At 48.5% G+C, this 21,188-nt stretch overlaps 1 protein-coding gene across 1 annotated transcript in view; it reads right to left on the bottom strand.

Moving 5' to 3' along the window:
- Positions 1–21,188, bottom strand: part of LOC308436285 (polycystin-1-like protein 2) — a gene marked incomplete at both ends in the record, with an annotated part of 77,495 nt that overhangs the window by 30,268 nt on the left and 26,039 nt on the right. Inside the window, 13 exons of the mRNA XM_080937146.1 lie at positions 245–423; positions 924–1,025; positions 3,257–3,487; positions 6,318–6,511; positions 7,868–8,087; positions 8,955–9,086; positions 10,217–10,343; positions 11,824–11,948; positions 13,703–13,885; positions 15,756–15,887; positions 16,849–17,040; positions 17,446–17,591; positions 20,666–20,842. Of these exons, the coding sequence (XP_080793272.1) occupies positions 245–423; positions 924–1,025; positions 3,257–3,487; positions 6,318–6,511; positions 7,868–8,087; positions 8,955–9,086; positions 10,217–10,343; positions 11,824–11,948; positions 13,703–13,885; positions 15,756–15,887; positions 16,849–17,040; positions 17,446–17,591; positions 20,666–20,842 (2,140 nt within the window). The remainder of the gene's footprint in view (positions 1–244; positions 424–923; positions 1,026–3,256; positions 3,488–6,317; positions 6,512–7,867; positions 8,088–8,954; positions 9,087–10,216; positions 10,344–11,823; positions 11,949–13,702; positions 13,886–15,755; positions 15,888–16,848; positions 17,041–17,445; positions 17,592–20,665; positions 20,843–21,188) is intronic.

Raw genomic sequence — 21,188 nt, forward strand, 5'->3', positions numbered from 1 at the left:
GAAGGACAGAGGCAGTCCCAGGGCTGGACACCAGGGCTGGACTTCAGCCTGCCTCCCTTCTTGTCTGGTTTCTATGGACCATGAGCCAGGGGCCTCTCTGACCCTGTTTGCTTCACTTGTGCCAAGCAAAGCTATTCTATGTGTTTTCAGAGGTGTGTGAAAGCCAGGAAATGAGGCATTGACTCAAGCATTGAGGCCAGACTAGACATTGAAGGTCCTGGACATTTGTCATCTTCCAGCTCACCATGATGGCCGGTCCCCAGAGTTGTCATGCCACAGCCTGAGGCTCCGCAGTTCTCCCAGGGGGAACAGGGTGGAAAGCAAGAAGACATCAACCCCTCCTCGCTCAAAAACTGCAGCCTCAGGATCTGACAGGTGGTGGGGTTCACTCTCTCCATCTGAGCCATACAGGGTGAGTGTCACCTAGAATCCAGACACCAGCAGCCAGTACTGTAGCTAGTAGGTTCAGCCTTTGCCCAGCCTTCAGAAGTGCTTGATCCCAGCACTGTACAAAACTAGGTATGTAGACACAGGCACAGACATTCACACTCACACACATACACACACTCGAATACACTTACTCTCACACATTCATGCACACATCCATCCATACACACACACATTCATAGTCACACTCACACTCATAAAGTCACACACACATACACACACTCATTACTCACACACATGACACACACATACCTTCACACACTCCCACTGATACTCACACACTGATAATTCACACACACATGCTCACTCACACACATACACACACACACACACAAATTCACACACAAGAATATTCTTTCCTCTAAAATATAAAAATGAAAGGAGGGCACCAGCAACATAAAACCATGGAGCCAAATACACTGCACAATGACAGCCACCTTGGCACCAGGGCAGGCACACCCAGCAGCCACAGGTACCTTTGAAGATGTGGCTGCCCCTCGTCGGTGTCCGGTGTAGACTGTCACCAGGTAGTGGTACTGGGCAAAGGGATCATTATCCTCCAGAACTACGACTTTCACCTGGACAGAAGGGCAGAGTTAGCGGGACCCTACTCAGTGAGCTCACCCCCACCCAGCAGCCGAGAACAAGTCAGTTATCCACAACAGCCACCATGCGAAAGCAAATCTACTTTCATTATAATCTGATCGAGTGAGAACTGTCCTTCCTCTAAATTTCTTTTTTCTCTTTTTTTATTGGATATTCTCTGTATTTACATTTCAAATGTTATCTCCTTTCCCCCCTCTCCCATACTCCCTCCTCCCTGTTTCTATGAAGATACTCCCACCCACCCACTCCCACCTCATTGCCCTGGAATTCCCTTACACTGGGGAAACGAGCCTTCACAGGACCAAAGCCTTCTCCTCCTATTGATGCCAGACAATGCCATTCTCTGCTACAGAGACCTGTCCGTTATGGAAGCAGGGCTTCAAGAAAAATGCCAGCAAAGGCAAGGAAGAATTAAGTGCTATCTTTATAAGTGTGAACTGTGGAGTTAGGTTAGAAATGGGCTTGGCATTAAACTGAGAGTGTTCAGTGTTAGGTATGGTGAGCCAACTGTTGATACAATCAGATTTGTTCCCCCAGGAAATTCAGAAGAAATGAGATGTTCAGATGTTTTAGAGAGAGCGTCAAGTGGCCTGACTTAGCTGGGGGCCATGGTGACTTCTGGGTCACGCTGTCCTGCTCTCTCTCCCATGAAAGTTTTACATCAGCTTCTGAGGCACTGCTTTCAGGGATGTAAAGTCATCTTTGTCACAGACACACTCTTTGGGAGCAGCTGACCCATCTGTGACGTATCTGGGTGTGACTAAGACCTGTGCATCTCATCCTGGCTCGGTCAGATCTCGTCAAGGACTGGTGAGCTGTCACTGCCGCCTAACCAACCTGCCAGCTCCCCAGGGGCTCACCCTATAGTTCCTCTTAGAAAACACCCACAGCCTTAACTCCACTTTAGAGCCTGCCTTCTGGGAGCCAACCTGTGGCATTTAAGGTGTATTATATACACCTTACATATATAAATCATATGTATTCTATATATATTGGGGTGTTTCTTTTGTGAGATAAGGTCTCACTATGTAGATTTGACTGGCCTGCAGTTCTCTATGTAGACCAACCTGACCTTGAATTCATAGAAATCTATATATCTTAGCCTTCTGAGTGCTGAGATTAGATGTGTGTGCCATTATAGTGTGTGTGTGTGTGTGTGTGTGTGAGAGAGAGAGAGAGAGAGAGAGAGAGAGAGAGAGAGAGAGAGAGAGAGATTGTACACATGGCCACAGTGTCCAAAGAGGCCAGACTAGTCAGACTAGTGCATCAGATCCCCTGGAATTGGGGTTACAGGTGGTTGTGAGCTGCCTGAATGGGTTCTAGGGACGGACCTTGAGCTTGGACCCTGTGCAACATCAGTATGTGATATTTTTGTCATTTGTTTTCTATGTTTGTGTGTTTTGTCTGCATTTGTGTGGGCATGTGCATGCATGTGAATCTCCTGGAACTGGAGTGACTTGAGTTAGGGATGGTTGTGAGTCACCATATGAGTGCTCAGAACTGAACCCAGGTTCTTTGCAAGAGCAGCAAATGCTCTTAATCACGGAGCCATCTCTCGAGCCCCATTTTTTTTTTTTTTTTTTTTTTTTTGTGGTTTTGTCTTTGTCGTTAATTTTTTTAGACGAGATCTCATTATGTATCCCTGGCTGGCCCGAAAACATACTGTGTAGACCAGGCATGCCTTCAACTCAGAGTTCCTCCTGCCTCTGCGTCCAGATGCTGGGAATAAAGCCTGGATCTACTATACCAGACCCAGCTGTGTGTGCTCTTAACTGCTGGGCTATCCCTCCAGCCCCAACCTGAGACATTCACATATCAAAGTTCCGTCTCATGTGAACGCTGAATGACACCTGTGATGTTCTGTGACAGTATCCCTAGTGATGGATGGGGAGGATGAAGGAGTGATGGACAGCTACAAGCTCTGCCACACTGAGCCTTCACACTCTCCTGTGTGTTCCCTCGGATGTTAGTGAACATAAATGGGGTGGAGCCCGCATGCAATGAGTGTTTGGTTGGTGATTGATAACACAGTCTCCCCGATGATTAGATGACAAGGGATGTTCTGTAAATGTGTAGGCAGAAGGGTTAACTCCCCTGAAATGACCCCAGGGGTTAGACTACCACAATTGGTCTCTCCACAGACCCCTGGCCTCTAGTCTCTACAGACCCTGCTCCTCCCATTCCCAGGAACCCAGAACCTCACCTTGGCCTGATCCTGGATGTCCTTTCTCCTTGCCCAGATCACTACCAGCACGTAGACCATGCAGAGGCAGCCCACTGTGGTGACCACAACGGGGTTGTCCTCAAAGGTAGCAAAGAGCTCAGCAGTCTGGTAGACGCTGATGGCATTGGGCATCACCAGGAACGTGCTTCCGAAGAAGGTGAGGTGGTTGCACAGGCAGTGTGTGTGGGAGGTGGTGGTTCGTGGGCCCACCTGCAAACCCCAAAGAGACCAAGTTTGGGAGATGCATCTGCTTCAGCCCAGTGAGGAAAAGTGCTGAACACCTCAGTGTGGGCACCACACACTCAGCCTTTTAGATCCATGGATTTAGCCAACCTCTGGTCAAAATTATATATTTCTTTAGGGTTGGGGATGTAACTTTGTTGGCAGAGAGCTTGCCTAGAATGCATGAAGCCCTGGGTTGAATCAACATCACATGAAATGGATGTGGTGGTGCTCATCTGTCATCCCAGAATTAGAAGGCAGGAGGGTCAGGTGTTCAAGGCTAACCTGGGCCACACAAGACTCTGGCGGACTGGCTATGTAGGCCAGAGGCACCAAATCTGCCTGGAGCTGGAGTTACGAAGCTGCTGATGTGCGTGCCGGGGACTGAACTGGGCTTCAGGATCGAGGGTCGGAGTTCAGAGTCCCAGAACCCAAATGGACGCATAAAGGTGGACCTGCTAACATGCCGGTAATCCCAGCCTCAGAGCAGGGAGGCAGGATCCCTAGAGAAAGCTGGGTACTGAGCCTAGCCATGCCAGCTAGCCATGGGTGTGACTGAGGCAGCCTGACTCACTGAATGAGGTGGAAAATGGAGCATGACACTGAGCACCAGCTTCTGGCCTACATACACGTGTGTGCACATGTGGGTGTACCCACTCACATTCAAAACGCACGTGCACACACAATGAAAAGTGAACATTCATTTTCAGAGAGCCTATTGTTGACTTTCATCTTGCTGGGGATCAAACCCTAACCTTCCCAGTAATGTTTCTTTCCTTCCTTCCTATCTGTCTGTCCATCTGTCCATCCCTTCTCCCTTCCTCCCCCCTTCCTTTCTTCTTTCTTTCTTTCTTCTTCTTTCTTATTTTGGATTTTTTGTCTAATCTGCTTGCCAGATCAAAGGTGCACACTACCACACTGGGCTTCTGACACAGGGTCTTTCATTGGCCTGGAGCTCACCATGGAGACCAGATTGGTCAGGCCACTTGAATCTGCCTCTCCACAAGGGATGCCTGGCACTTTCCTTTTACATATAACCTAGGACCTGTGCTCACAAAGCAAGCACTTGTCAACTGGGCCATCGCTTCAACCCCAGGGGCATATTTTAAATGGCATCTCTAACATCTGGGAACTCACTTCTGTACTCAAGAGTCTTAGGTTTGGTTGAGCGAAACCCATGCCTTCTCCCTGCCACCACCCTGATTCTGTCCCTGGCTTCCCTCTTATAGACATCGTTGTTTTTTACGACCAGAGGGTTTAACACAGTGATTCCCTCTGACATGTGGAGCCTGCTCTGTAAGTTAGGCATTGTGCAAAGTTCCCTACACCCCTGAGCCCCACTCAATTTTATCCCATTTTAGAATAGTAAAGCTCAGAGAGGCGGGGCAACTTCCCCAAGTTCATCCAGCGAGTATGGACTACCCTCAAATCTATTTGACGGCAGACTGAGCCCTAAGGTGCAGGGGCATCCCACGTTAGCCATATAAGGTAGCCTTGAGAAGTCAGTGCTCTATGAGGTCACTGCCCTCCCAGGCCTGTTCCTGAGAGGCAAAGGCTGGTGCCTGGAGTGTGGGCACCTTCTAACTCTTAGGAACATCTTTGTGCCATTCCTTTCCATGGGCCATGAGTGTGGCAGCCAGAAGCCAGGGTGGGGTTTGACCAGGAAGCTGTTCCTGCAGCCGATCCAACCCAGAAGGGGCTCATCCTCAGTGTCCTTCCATAGCTACAGGATGACATGGCTTTTGCTCTGTGTCCTCAGATAGGCGTCTAATCTGATGGTTTTTCTCGACCATATACTCCCACTGCCGGGACAGAGTGAACAGTTGGTCAGTAAATCGAAGAAGGTACCACGCCCATAGATGCAGAGGGGAGAGGGATAAATTTGGATTCTCCATGGAGGCAGCCAATATTGGTAGGGCCTGGGATGGTAGAGAAGTCTAACAGTGGGTAACAGGAGGCAGCTGGAAGGGCTCCCAGGAGATGGCACCCAGGAGGAGGCCAGAAGGGGTGTGTGTGGGGAGGGGCTACTGGAGCTTTCTAGATAGAAATAAGTAAGGAGAGCGTTTAAGGGAGGTGCAGCCTCTGTGACTCAAGATTGGGATAATATGGTCCTATCCAGATAGTGCTCTGATGGCCTCAAAGCCAAAGTCTCCCTGCAGGACACTGTCATGTGGGCCTCAAGCCTGTGGTGCAGAGTGGATAAAAATTCGATCACAATAAGGTCATTCTGAACCTGGACAGTTGGGGAAGCTGTGTCGTCACAGTGATGATTGGGCCACGGGCAGACCTGGTGGCTGTGAGGCACAGGCCCTCTGAGTTGTGTGGGATTTGGAGGCAGATCCATCCACTTTCCCAATCCACTGTCTCATTACCTGTGAAATGAGAACCGCAGCTCTCCTGACGCCATCTGAAGCGCTGACGTGCTCATGCTGGTAAAGGTGAACTCGGGACACAGCCCAGGTCATTTTCTGGGAAGTGACACCCTGGCCTGCCATGCCCCCCCCCCCACACAACCAGGAGCCTTCTGAATCATACCTATTCATACTCAGTGACCCTGAACTTCTGGCTCCTGAGATGGGCTCAGGTAAGAGCTTGGGACCATACTGCCAAGCAGGATGAAGCAGGAAGTGTACACTGAAGTTTATAGCAGGAAATCTGAGCTAGTCAATGAAAATGGGCTTAGGTGAGGGGAAGGATGACATTCTGAGACAGGAATGGCTTATGCAGAGCACCTTGGAGAAGCCAGAGGCTCCAAAGGGGACACTCCAAGAGTAGACACACCCACCAGGCCTCCCCAGCTTATTCATCACACCCTTACCCGGCACCCAGAGTTGTCCCAGGTCTCCTGGGTTTCATCCCAGAAGACACAGTGTGCCAGGAAGGTGGTAATGCCAACTGTGAGGTTCCTGCCAGCGGTAGACTCCAGATCGTCCTTGGCGACTACCCTCAAATAGTAGATTCCTTCTCCAGAGGGCAGGTCCTCTGGGTGCAGAATCCATGTGGGAAGATCACCTGCAGGAAACAAGGCTCTGGTCTCATCGAAACTAGAGGACACCAAGGTGATATGGCAGAGATATAGATCTCGAGGCAGCTCCATTGTTCTAGGTGTTCCTTGTTCCTTGTGCAGGGGCACATAAGGACATGAAGGGCTCGTGTCCTTATTGGCTATGTGATATCAGACTGGTTGATGAATGTCTATGCTCTTTTTTTTTTTTTTTTTTTTTTTTTTTTTTTTTTTTTTTTGCTTGATTTGCAGTTTTGAAGCAGAATCTTATGTAGACCAGGCTGGCCTCAAACTTGCTATATAGCCAAGGTTGGCTCTACTCGCCCTACTGGTCCTCCTGCCATAGCCTTCCAAGTGCTGGAATTGCTCTGCACCTGGATAGACCCTCTCTGCTCATATCTGGAACATGCGACTCTCTACAACTGGCCTTGGAAAGTTATCTGTGGGCTCACCTGCATCTCCATTGCAGATAATAAATGTTTATCTAATGGAGTAAATAACATCAATAACATTTGCCCATGAAGGCTACTGAAGAAGGTGGGTTCTTTGCTTTTTCATTAAATAAATGTGTGTGTGTGTATCTGTGTCTCTGTATCTGTGTGTGCGTGTGTGTGTTTGTGGTATGCATAGTATGTATGTGTGCCTATGTGGCATGTGTGTGTGTGTTGTATGTGCATATGTGTGTGTGCATGTATGTGTGTGCATGTGTGTATGGTGCGTCTGCCTGTGTGTGTACACATGTGTGCATGTATGGAGACCAAAGGCTGACACTGTGGGCCTCCCTCAATGCTTCTCCACCTTATTTCATGTTTTAAAAATATTTATTTTTATTACTTCTCATTATGTGCACTTGGTATGTGGATGTGAGCATGTGTGTGTGCTCCTTGGCATGTGTGGGTATGTATGGATGCTCCTTTAGCTGGAGTTACAAGGGGGATTGGGAGCCACCCAGCATGAATGTTGGGAACCAGGCCAGATTCCTCTGCAAGTACAGTGTGTCCTGTAACTGCTGAGCTATCTTTCCAGCTCTGTGGGTTTGTTTATTGGTTGTTTGGTTGGTTGGTTTTCCGTTTTACATATTTTGAGACAAGTTCTTTCTCTAAAATCTGCAACCTCAGATTCAGCTAGGCTAGCTGCCAGTAAACCCCAGAATCCTCTTGACTCTGATCCTTCCCCACCCAGGATTGGGATCCCAGGCACAGGCTTTTTATGTGGTTTCTGAGGATGGAATTCTGGTCCTTATACTTTAATGACTGAGCCATCTCCCCAACCTTGTTCTTTTATTTTTCTTTGACACCTTAGTTTGAAGCTGGACACATCTGGGAAGCCGCTCAGGAAAATAGCCCAGGAAGCTGACTACCTACCTGTGTTGGCCACAGGAGGCAGGTGTGTTTGGGCATCATAGCTGGTCTCATTGGGATGGTAGCCATAGCCCAGGCTGAGTGTGAGTGGAACTCCAGGTCCCCAGTGCAGCTGGATCCCCAGAGTGGTTTCCCCTGCCGTCACATTCACTGACAGAGCTTCATGGCTGGCTAGGCTCAGCATCTTTGGTTTGATGTGTGCTGAAATCCGGGGCAGCAGGATCTGTTTTCAAAAACAAAGAATTGCGTCTAGGCATCAAGTGGGCAGGGAAAGTGATATATGTCCAAAGCCCCGAGGTGTCAGTGTGGAAGGGCTCACATGGACAGGAAGAGCTCTGCCTTTGGGGAAGTGAAGTGTCTTTCCATCCTCTTGGTTCTACAGGCCACCTGTGGTCCCAAGTTTCTGGTCCATTCACCCCAACCTCACCCTGTGTCATGAACAGCAGTCACTGTCTCCCCTCAACCCATCACACCACCTGTTTCCTTCTTCTGAGGTCCCCTGTGACCCCACTGTCTCCCCTCAACCCTTTACTGTTTCCCTCTTCTGAGGCCCCCTGTGACTCCACTGGGCCCCTGGATAATTTAGACTCAACAGCCGATCTCCAGGTCCTTAACTGCTCCTCCCTGCCGAGTCCCTGGTGGCACGTTCACAAGTGCCACAGGTGACAGTGGAGACATCCCTGCAAACTGTTAAGCAATCATTGAGGGGAGCAGATGAGTATAAAAAAGTCAGTAAGCAAGCTCTTAAAAGAATCTAAGTGCCCACTGCACCGTGGCACATAACCCTTCTTGCTCGACTTTAAAAAGAATCTAACAGCTTCTGGAGGCTACATCATGAACCTTGCAAATGAATATTTGGTTTGTGCAATGATTAGAATTCCACCCAACAGAGTTATATCCCAGGAGAACTTTTCACATCCCAAGATGTGTGAATGGCCATATGTGCAGGGTTTTCAGTTGAATACAATGTTTCATAGTGTCGGGAACACACTGAGAAGTCCTTTGTCCTCTCAACTGTCCCATCTGATCCCAAACCAAGCTGAAGAGAAGGCCAAGTGCCACCTGAATGCTGCTAATAGAGCAGCACTACCTCAATATCCTGTGCCAGGTTCTTCACTGGGATGGGATGGCCGCTGGAGCTGGTCAGACGAAGCCCACCAACAGTGCCGCTGACATCAAATTGGCTTCGGGGAGGAAAGGGGTTCCGTGAGAAACTCATCATCTGAAAGCCCAAGAGCAAGAAGGACTGATGAGGGTCTGGGGTGAACAGGCCCCTGTGTAAACAGTGAAATCCAGAGACTGGTGACTGGCCCTTGCTCTAAGGGGTGGATGCAGTGTCCTGCCTTTAACTGATGGTACTTTCCAGAGATGTGGCCTCAAAGGCTGGCTCTGGGAATCAGCAAGGTTTTCTCCCCCCACCCCCAGTTGATATAATCAGATCTCCACATCTTCAGTTTTACGTCTGTGAATTCAACTAAATGTGGACTGAAAATATTTGAGAAAAAAAATGCATTTGTACTAATAATGGGTACTGACTTTTTCCTAAATAACATGTTATCATTAACTACTTCCCTAGCATTTACATTGTATCAAAACTGTTACAAGCAACCTGGACTTGATTTAAAGTATATGCAGAGGTATAGCTGGCCATAGTGGCAGTGCCTTTAACTCCAGCCCTCAGAAGGCAGAAATAGGCAGAATTCACAGGCAGACCTCTGTGAGTTCAAGACCAGCTTGGTTTACATAGTGAATTCTGGGCCAGCCAAGACTCCTTCCCTCCTTCCCCACCCTCTCTCTGCCTATACATGTCTGTGTGGACATATGCATATGTGTTTGTATTTGTATGTGTATATATGTATATGTGAAGCTATACATAGGTTTTATGTGACTGCTATAAAAGCATCCTATGAAGGACTGGGCAGCCACAGATTTGAAATTCATGTTCCCAGGCATCTTAAAACCAACCTCATGGGTACCAAGGATAAAAAGAAGCGTCTAAGAAGATGTTGGTCTGTTTTCACTGGCATTCAGGGAAATCAGATGTGTCTTAATCTGGGATGGAAGGGGCCCTAGTGTTTTTATGTCCTAGTTATAGACAGAAACCTAGGGGGCTCCACTATCAACTCACAAAGCCAAGGCTGCTGGAGGAAATTTGCAACCTACTGGAATAGAACAGACTTGGGTGTCCAGAGCTGTGGGGTCTGAATCACACTTGTGCTTGTGCTGTGGCTCTGGGGAGATACTGAACCTCAGCTGTGATGGACGGGGCCACAGCATCACCAATGAGCAAACACAAGGGCAAGCACTCTGCACACAATAAAGGCCATCTCCGAGGATGCATTGCTGGGTTACCCTTATGTCCACAGGCTCCTGGCTGTCCTCCATGGGGTAGAGGAATGTGGCGGCAGGCAGGGTGAAGGTCACAGAGTCAGTGGCAGCAGTGTGCACTGAAGAACCTTGCCAACTCCTTGGCTGGATTCTGACCACAGGGCGAAAATAGGAAGAAAAGAAGTTGTATTTGAGGAAGAACCCCCATCGTGTGTGTGCTTGGAGGAGGAGGGTTCCACTTTATTTTCAGAGATGGCTGTATTTGGTTTTTTTTTTTTTGTTTGTTTGTTTGTTTGTTTGTTTTTTTAGCAACTTCAGTGTTTCAAATAGGAGCAGCATCAGAAGCTGCTGGTGCCTCTGTGTGTGGGTCAGAGGCCCATGGACAAGTTTGTACCAGAGTTGCTTAGCATTGCCTCCCAATCCCTGTCAGTACTTAGCAGGTGGCTGGCAAATCACTTCTCCAAGTTTCTCTCCCCTACCTGCCCTAACCTTTGATACCATGACCTTCCAGCCCCATATTTTCTGGCCTTTGTCCTTGTCCCATCTGATGAGACCAGGGACCTGTTTTTGGAGCTGGATACTGCTTATGAAATCTGCCACTGGGAACCAAGAGAGCTACCATGGTCTGAAGAGTCAAGGACCAGGGCTTAGTGAGGGAGCCTTCATCCTGCCTACAGGGCAGGGAGTGGCACCGAGGTGTGTGTCTGTTTCCTCTGGGTTGCAAATGATCCTCACCACCTCATATCCGACTAGCTGTGATCAGTTAATGCCCCTAGGACTGGGCCCGTTAACATTCTATTCTGGAAGAGCAAGAAAGCTCACAAGGTTTATGGGACTCCTCCCGTAGGCTCCTCCCACCCCCAAGGATATATAAGCAGATAATAATTGTTAAAAAAAAATGGAGCTTTTTTTTTCAGTCAGGTACCCACCCACCCATAAGTTACCCTACCCCTGTAAACTAATGTCAGTAAGTACTAAGTTAGGTAGACGTGGGTGAAACTATTTCCAAGTTTCTGTTGTTTTCCTCTCTATATGGGTGAATTAAAATAGCCACCAGGCTACCCAGGGTAGTTCATGTGCCTATAAAACCCAGCACTGAGGCAGGGGAAGAGTGATTACTGTAATTCTGAGACCAGTCAGGCCTATGTAAATAATCCCAGGTCAGCCAAGGACACGCAGCAAGAGCTACTCTCAACAAATCAATACGTAAACACATTAGAAGATACAACAGAAATATCCTGAAGCCCCAGTCAGCGCTCACTGACACAAACCTTCCTGAAAAAGCTCAGGCAAGTGTGTCTGGGATTGCTACAGGCTCTCTATAACAACGGGATGGCCAGGGCTATCCATGACACAGTTAAGAATCATGTATGTGAGGGGGTGGTGTACCCCTTATTAGCCCCTTTACCTGCACAGCTCCAGTGATTCTAACACTCCCCTTATCCCTCCATAATTCCCTTTCTGTCCCACAAAAACCTACCATGGTGGAAACACTCCATTACACCCATGCACCAAGCTCAGGTCCCAGAACTTCTCCAGCCCTGAGACCAGCCTCTGAGCCATGCCTTGGGTAGCATGAGATGTGGGTTAGGGCATCAACTTTCCTGAGCATGCATAGTGGAGCTCAGTACCTGTTTGTATACACAGAGATGGAAGGGGTGGCCAGGATGGCCGGAAGGCCTCCTGGTAATGTCCCCAGCAGGAGGGCGCTCTGCAAATGATCTACTACTTGAAGCAGGTGGGTCACAATGTGAGCCTGGAAAGGAAGCAAAACATAACCATGAACTGTCATCATGGTCCCTTTGGCTGCTGTCACCAGGTTAGTGTGGAATTCTTAGTAGGGACTAGGAGATGATAGAGAAAGACAGTCCTGCAGGTCATAGGCAAAGCAGGCATCTACAAGAAGTCTGGAACATCTGCTGGTTCCCTCGGGCTCTTCTATCCACACAGCAACTCCATGAAGCGAGCCCTTTCCCTCCCCTTGGTGGAAGAGAACGCAGAAAGGAGGTGGCTTAGGAAAGTCACATATTGGTGGGATGAATCGGGGCTCTCAGAGAATCTGGCTTCAGGATCCATAAAGAGCCACTGCGCTGTGTGACCCTCGGCTGTGTGACTGTACATGGGGCCTAGGTCTCGCTCCAGCAGAGGTAAAAGCCATAGACAAGGCTCAGCTCCCTGCCCCATCCGAACGTCCAAATCAGACACATTTGGTGCCAGTTAGTTGGTTCAATGGGTAAGATGCTTAGAGCTAAACCTGACAACCCAAATTCCATCCCAGGGACTCATGTACACACTAATAGAATGTGGACATCCCATCCCACATGACGGAAGGAGAGAATCGATTCCCATCACTTGTCCTCTGACCTCCACATGCATGCTATGGCTTGTGTGGCCCAAAAATAAATCAATGTTTAGAAATGTCATGTGCTCACGATGACAAACAAGGCTAGGGTAAAGACCTAGCTGAGGATCTGTTAGGATGTGTGTGTGTGTGTGTCTATGTGTATACCTGTCTGTGTATTTGTGTTTGTGCATATCCATATGACTACATGAGATGTCATTGCATGTATGTATGTGTCTGAGCATGTACATGCAAGTCAGTGTGAACACCAACATGAAAGTGTGAGTGCGGATGAGTGAATTTGGGTGTTGGTCTGAGGGCACGTGTTTAAGTATGTGTGAGTACACATGAGGAAGTTGATGTGTCGCTGAAACTACTTGTAAGGGTCTATATGTCACTGTGTTGTTGTATGTGGATGAAAGTCAATGTCTGTATGTATGTGCTTGAAGGGACGAAGCATGTGTATTTGGGGGCTTCCAGGGATGTGCATGCGTGTGTGGCCATGTGGCTGTTCACATGTAGTTGTGAAGCGTATGTATGTAAGTGTGTGTAAGGGTGAGCATGGGAGTCTATGTTTAGTATCTGAATGTGTGGACACATGTAAGATATCTTTGCATGTGTCTGTCCTTCAGGTGTTGTTACTGTTGTTGTTTTGGGTGGGAATGGTAGCCCACTGATAGAAGACTGTGGAGCAGCTACCATATTTGGCTTTGTGGCTCCACCATGATGCTATCCTGAAAGACAGTACTCTCAAAACCCTCCAGTGACTCTCGGGTGACCCCTGTACTTCATTTCTTGCTCTGAGTGGCTGACTCCTAATGACATTCTGTGTTTTGGTTACAGGAACCGGGACATTGCCCAAGCTTACCAAGTGGTCCATATAGCCTGTCCAGTGGGTAGCTGATGGGGTGAGGCAGAGTACCTTCAGGTACAGACAAGGAAAGGAGGCTTAGGGAAGCTGGGTGGCTTAGTTCCCAAGAGACAGGTGGGATTCACTAAGTGAAGCACCCCTATTCTGTGTGCTATCCACACTTGCTTTCTAGAACCTTCCCCCCAGCATCCAAGAAGTGCTATAATCTCAACCCATGTGGAGGTTTGTGAGAAGGATCTGCCTGGCAACACTAGCATGTCTCTGTGTGCAGGTCCTGCATCTGGTCCAGTGCACCCACCTGGCTGCTATTGGCTTCCACAGGCTCTTCTGATCCATGGTTGAGGGAAGCTTCTAGAACATTCCCCACAGCCTCAAACATGGCCCTGGTGGCTTTCTGGCGTCTCTGATCCTCAGGATGAACCTTGGTACTAGCTGCCAACAGGGCTTCAGTGGCATGCTGCAGAGCCTGGCTGGCCTCCCACTGTGATCACCCAAAGAAGGAAAAAAGGTGAGCCCCTGCTAGGGACAGATCATTCAGAGGATAAGGAGTATATTGGAATGGTGCATAGGAAGGTCCAAGGCAGGGAAAGGCGAGACCAGAGCTTGACACAAGCAGCCTGACTTAAACCTGCCTCCTTTCTCTTTACCAGAGTTGAAGTTCTTCTGTGAGAATAGCCTTGTCTGTCTCTGAATCCTTCCCAGAGTACTTTGCACAATGTCCTATACACAGCAGACATTTGGTAACATTTACTGACTAGGGGGATGTGGTACTGATGAGAGGAGAATGGACGGAGGCTGGCTGGATGGAAGATAGATTGGAGGATGGTATAAGCATATCAGATGAACAATAGATTGAAGATACATGAAATAAGTGGAGGACAAATGGAGAATGGTGGGGATGATGGGTAGAGAAAGGATGGATGGATAGATGAGAGATGGGTAGATGGATGGATGGATGGATGGATGGATGGATGGATGGATGGGTGGATGGGTAGATAGATAGATGATGGATGGGTGGATGGATGGAAGGTGGATGGATAATGGATGGATGATAGATGGATGGGTAGATGGATGGATAGGTGGGTGGATGAGTGGATGGGTAGATGGATGGATGGGTGAGTAGAAGGAAGGATGGATGAATGGGTGGATGGATGGATGAATGGGTGAGTAGAAGGAAAGATGGATGAATGGGTGGATGGATGAATGAATGGATGGGTGGGTGAATTAATGGCAGATAGTTGGTCATAACACTCATCACAGTTTTGTAATTTCATGTGTGTTTGTAAAGTCTTTGTTTAATGTCTAGGCACCCCAGTAGCCTCGAAGTACCATTAGGGCAGGTCCATGTATGAAGAAGTTTGATATCTGTTCACAGGCATTCATTCCAGAAGCACTTGTAGAACGAGTAAATTGGTGAAAGCACAGGGCACAGAAGGGGGATGGAAAACGTATATAGGGGTTTATGTGCGGGGGTGCAGAAGACAGATGTGCAGATGTGCAGATGGGGCAGGAACAGGAAGTGTCATATCAACAGCATAGGACCCTGGAATAGTTCTAGCCTTGCTGGCTTCATGTTGGGAGATCTGTGATGACAGCCTCCTTGGCAGAACAGCTGGGCTGCCCCCACCCCCTGGCTTTATGACTTCACTTTTGACCCTGGTCTGCCATAACCCTGGGAACATGGTACTTGGCTATGATTCTTCAGAAGGATGATCCTGAAGCAATGTAAGTCATCAATTTGAAGGTGATCCCAGGGAACATTCTAGAGGAGTGAGGGGGTAAGGATGGGAAGGGTCAGAGGTCAATGCAGAAGGTGCTCTCAAGCCCGTTGAGATTTAATCTGGGACTCAGTCCCACTCAGGACTTACTCACCAAGAGTGTCTAGGAGCTGAGGAACTTGTACCCTACCCTTACTGGTCACTGAGCACTGTGTGAATCCCCTGCCATGTAAGCAGGCAGGGAAGCTCTGAGGGTCAGAGACACCCTAGACTAGAAAGGCAGGAGCCAGCAGCTGCGTGTTAGGTTGACACACAGTGGGTCAGCAGCAATATCTAGACACACACTTGGGACCCAAGATGAATAAGATCCAGGTACTTTTGCTGGTGCCCACTAGTGTGTAGTAAACATACAGACCATAAGCCAAGTGTGAGGCACCTGGGCCTCCTATGATCCATCTTCCCTCGCACCACCCATGAAGCACTCTTAGGAAGAAGATGGCAAAAGTCCTGTAGCCCCAGGACAGCGTCATAGCTGAGGGATTTCTTTGATCTATCCTCTAATGAGTTGCCACCCCCATACCATGGAGGGAGGGATGTGTGCCATAGCCTGGCTCAGCCAGTGGAAAGTCTTACCTGGGCCACAGGTGTGAGCTCCTCACGTCGATGAGTCATCTCTCTCAGCGCCTCAGCCAAAGCCTGGACCCTCTGCACGTTCTCTAGGCCAGTGGTGACCGTGGACAGTGATCTCAGCACAAGCTCTCTGACCTTGGCACAGAGGGAGAAAGGCCAGGAGATGGATGAGCTGTATTTCAGAGGCACTGTGAAGGCATTTCAAGAGAACTTGGGGTCCCAGGAATGACAGTGGCCATCCGGCTCCGTAGACCTCCATGTATGGTAGAGGGGATAAGAGCCAAAAGAAACCCACATCTGGACCTTTGAAACCAGTGACCATGTTGCCCCGCAGAAAAAAGAAAAGGTACTTTGGCAAAAATCATTCTGAAGATATAGTTCAGTTTAGCACCTTCAAATGGGGAGTTACAGGTGGGAATTGTGTAATCGCAAGGGTCTCCATAAGGGAGAAGTATGAACTTTGGGGAATAAGGAGGGAAAAGAAGAGGGTTCAAAAATGTGGTAAGGAGGTGCTGGGGTGATAGCTTGTTTAGTAAAGTACCTGGTATGGAAGAATAAAGACCTATGTTTGATTCTCTAGAGCACACACACACAGACACACACACACACACACAGACACAAACGCATGTACATACACAGACACGCAGTGCATACATACGTGTGCACACACATGTACATGCACGCACATATGCAAACACACACTAGGATCCCAGGACTGGTGATGACCTCTAGAAGTTAGAAAATGTAAGGAGTAGATTCTTCCCTAAGGTCTCCAGAACATTCTCAGCCTTGCCTAGGCATGCCTGATCACTTTCCTCCTCTGATCCTGGGTTTTGGGATCTGTAGTCTGAGGAATTGAGAGTAAGGCTCTTGACTTCCCTTCGGATTGCAGAAGACTGTGACTCCACGCAGTTGGGCAGAGAAAGCGGGTTACCAATAAAAAAGACACTCCCTTCACTTTATGCCACTCAGTGGAAAAACAAAAGCAGGAAGTAACTGTGACCACTGGGGCACACTCAAGGCTTCTCCACTCATAAGCCCCATTCCCCCACCCCAAGAAACCATATGTAGATCTTAAAGGACCCATTTCATGCACCTTCCTCTTGATGTCCACTCTAAGTTGCCCAGAGCCTGGGTTCTGGTACTCCTCGTTGAGTTCAGAGGACACAGCCTTGGCAAACAGGAGAAGCTGTTCATGGCCTTGCTCGTGGTGCAGAGCTGTGGTGATTCTCTCTGACACAATCTCCTGGAATGTCGTATCTTCTACACCTGTGTCACCATGTCCCACCTGGCAGGGGAACCAGAAACAGGATCAGTGGTCTTTGTTCAAGATGCTGGTCCCTAAAGCCATGGGTCTGGGAGCAGGGCAGGCCCAGCAAAGGAGTGCTCACACTTCCTGAGGCTGGGGGGCACCTGGACTCATTCGGATCAGACAATTGGTGGCTTCCACTGCCACATCTTGGGCAAGCTCACATCCCACCTCTAGCTGCTCTCCTCATCCCATCCATCCCCTCACCCACACCTGCTCTGAGACGTGAACTCCTTTTGAGATCTCTCCAGGCTCTGCCCAGAGTTCTGCTGGCTGATTACCCATGATGCCCTCAGCTGCCTCCACATACCATGTAGTTCCTGTAGTTCAGCCGGGCGGAAACATTTCCCAGTAAAGAAACACTAGCCATCAACCACCGCCCACCTTAACTGTCACTTGGGTCTGCTGTCTGTCCCCTGCCTGATTGGTGACCGAGATGACCACCGTCAAGACAAAATCATCCTTTTCCTCTCCAAATGGCAGGTACACAACAGGGAGGGCTGGTTCGGAACCACAGTGGAGACAGGAGCCTGGCAAATGGAAATGCAGTGATTAGGAGGGCAAAGCCAAACCCCTAGCCACAGGGACAGAGAAGTCCCAGCTATTGAAGGTGTGACAGCCACTCCGGAACCCACAGGGTTGGGGAGAAGTCCACCACATTGGTTGCTATGCTTTTAGAACCATTTCTCTAAAGTGTATAAAAAATCAAGGAACTATCTCCCCATTTATAGGTGGGTTTCTGATTTTTAGGTTTTTGTTTTGTGTTTATTTTTTGTAGCCTTGGATTCTTTTTAAAGATTTATTTATTTATTTATTTATGTATATAAGTGCACTATAGCTTTCTCAGACACACCAGAAGAAAGAAAGCATCAGATCCCATTACAGATGGTTGTGAGCCACCATGTGGTTGCTGGGAATTGAACTCAGGACCTCTGGGAGAGCAGTGAGTGTTCTTAACCACTGAGCCATCTCTCCAGCCCTTGGTTTGGTTTTTAAATTAAAAAAAAAAGATTTATTTTTGTGTACAGATGTTTTGCCCACGTGTTTATCTGTGCACCACATGTATGCCTGGTGCCTAAGGGGCCTGATGAGGATGTTGGATCTCCTGGAACAGGAGCTACAGATGTTGTGAGCCACCATGTAGGTGGTGGGAATGGAACCTGCATCCACTAGAAGAGCAACATGTGCTCTTAACTGCTGAGCCATCTCTCCTGCCTAGAGGTGGTTTGTTTTGGCATTTAGTTAGTTAGTTAGTTAGTTAGTTAGTTAGTTAGTTAGTTAGTTAGGTTTTGTTCTTTTAATGTGGAGAAACAAATTATGACATCAACAAAAACAAGTTAGGGAATGGATGAAGAGAAAGGAATAGCGAAAGGAAGAGAATCAGCCACCTGACTCCACTCAGACAAGACCCACACCTCTGCAGGAACCAGAAACATGAGCTGAGTGGATTTGTTTTGTTGTTTTAAAATCTCTCAGTGTGTGTGTGTGTGTGTGTGTGTGTGTGTGTGTATGGTGTTATATATGTGGTGTGTGATGTGTCGTGATGTCTGAGTATATGTATGTGGGGGGGAGAAGAGGAGGAGGAGGAAGAGGAGGATACCCACATACCACACATATGGAGTGCAGAAGATAGCTTTGTGGTGCTGCTTTTCTCCTAACACCTTTATGTGGGTCTGAGGATAACACTCAAGTCCCAGACCAGAGCAGAAAGCATCTGTTCTCACTGAGCTATCTAGTCAGCCCATTGGTGATTTTTTGTTTGTTGCTACTCACTTGGGGTTTTGTTTTTGTTTCTTTGTTGTTGTTTTCAATTTTTTTGATTGGTTTTCTGAGACAATGTCTCCCTCTGTAGCCCAGGCTGGTCTAGAACTCACCATGGAGTCCAGGCTGATCTTGAGCCCAAGGTAATCCTCATTCCCTGGCCTCTCAAGTGCTGCGGCTGTAGACCTGAGCTACCACCCTTGATGTCCACATTAGTTTGGGGGTTTGTTTTAACAGAAATGGGAACGGAATCTAGGGCCTCACACAGATAAGACTCCAGACAAGCACTCTTCTCCCAGCCTTCACCCCAGCCTCACAGCACCTACAGAGAAGCGCCCTGTCACTATTCTTGAACAGCGCCCCCTGTGGGAGCTGGCTTACCAGTTATCTTGGTTTACCAGTTGTCTCTGCTGGTAGATGTTAAAGATTGTGAAGGTAGTGATTTCTTCTGCTGTGCTTACTGCAGCATGCCTAGGACTCAGAACACAGCCCGACATTGGTCACCTATCTGTTATAAACACGAGTGAGCAGATGAGTATCTTTTTTCCTTGAAGGAACCCCACACATCATGGGAGTCTCCAGCCATTGTGTAATGCACAGGCAACCATGAAGCTATTGGCTTGCAAGTGAACAGTCAATGTTGTGAGACTTCTTGTTGAGCCATGTGAGATGGGGCTTGGGGACAAAGGGGAAAAGTGGCCTCTCCCTTTGCATGTAGAGGGGAAGTGTTTAGAAATAAAGCCTACTTGTATTTTCTTCTCTGTCCACACTCAGACCCTGTCATTGTCACCTTAACAGCCCAGCAAACTGTACCTTCTTTGACAGGACACCCCACAAAGACTATATTCCCTCAGAAGGGCTTACACCCACCTCTCCCTGGTCAGGGTACACTGTTTATGCCATGTAGTGTTTGGGCAGGATATTGCAGAGTATGCCTGTACCACTTATAGTTGGGAAGAAAGTTCCACTGGATCTAAGGCCCACACAGAGCTTGTGTGACAGTCCCCAAATGCCCAAGTCCACAGGGAGAACCTATGGTAATGAAAATACAGCGGTAAATGGAGTGAGCTGCCCCACGCCACCCACCACTTCTTATCCACTGCCGTCCTGGGTGTGGTTATCATGGCTGTCACGGCTGACTGGATGATTGCCACACAGTGTAGGTAGGGCCTTTGACGGTTCACCCCCTGTGAACCTTTGCAAAAAAAAAAATATTCTTTGAGATTTGCTTGCTCTGTGACACTGCCATTCTCTGCCTCCGCCACTTACAAGTCAGGGTCAGTGAACATGTGGAAGGTTCTATAAGCCAGATCCAGCTCTGCTGTCAAGGTAACTACAACTTCAGGCTTGCAAAGAGTCACAGTGCCCTCCTCTGTCCCGTCCCCCTCCCCACTCTCTCGTTTTTTCTCTTCTCTCTCTCCCCTTTCCTTTCCTCTCTCTCTTCCTCTCCTCTCTTTCTCCCTTAACTCTCCGTCTATGTCTCTCTCCGTGTATGTGTGTGTGTGTGTGTGTGTGTGTGTGTGTGTGTGTGTGTGTAAGGGTGTTGAGGACTATGACCTGGTATGCCCCTACCTGTTGTGTTTCTTCATCCATTTCACCATTTTATATATACTACACTGGGAAAAAGTCAATGCATCCCCTGCATTTGAACAGATGCTGCTATTGCATGCTGCCCTTCTGGTACGATGACTGGGCCAGTGCTTTGGGGGTGACCAAGACTTAAGAGTCCCCGATCCTGTCAACCTCTCCCATTATAGAACTATTGCAGCTGACAGGGACAGTCTCCATTCTTGCAGAAGACGAGTCTAAGAGCTTAGGAAAGAGCAGAGTCTCTGGCTGGTACCTGACTGCACACAGAAGCAGTACTCCACAGGGTCCGGGGCTGTGGGGGTGCTGCAGAAGATAGCGAAGCTCGTCAGGACAGAACCTTCCTCCGGGTCAATCAAGCAGGCAGGCGCCTCAGGTGGAGGTAGCACGCTGACCACGTAGGTATCCTCCCCGTAGGCGTGGCTGGCCAGTGCTGGGAAGGGAAGAGTCATCGTGCTTCAGGGACCACGTGCCCAAAACTTAATCCCCTCTTCAGGATGACCTGGGAGCTTGTTCAACAAGGATTTCTGGCCCTCTACAGACTGGCAGCCTCTGAAGAAGGTCCCCCAATATTCCTTTCTAACAATTATCCCCAGTGCAGGGCCCCAGGCTGAGGTGGGCAGAGGTGGGGCTGGAGTTCTGCTAGTTCCTGTCTAAGCAGCCTTGGCTTGACCTCTGTCATCTGTAAAGTGGAACCAATAATAACTTCCTCGTTGGACTATATGAGCAGATTACCCAGAAGTCAGATCGCCGAGCCAGGGAGGAACTGAGACTGGAGC

Source organism: Micromys minutus, assembly GCF_963924665.1.
Source record: "Micromys minutus genome assembly, chromosome: 24".
In the NCBI taxonomy this organism is placed as follows: Eukaryota; Metazoa; Chordata; class Mammalia; order Rodentia; family Muridae; genus Micromys; species Micromys minutus.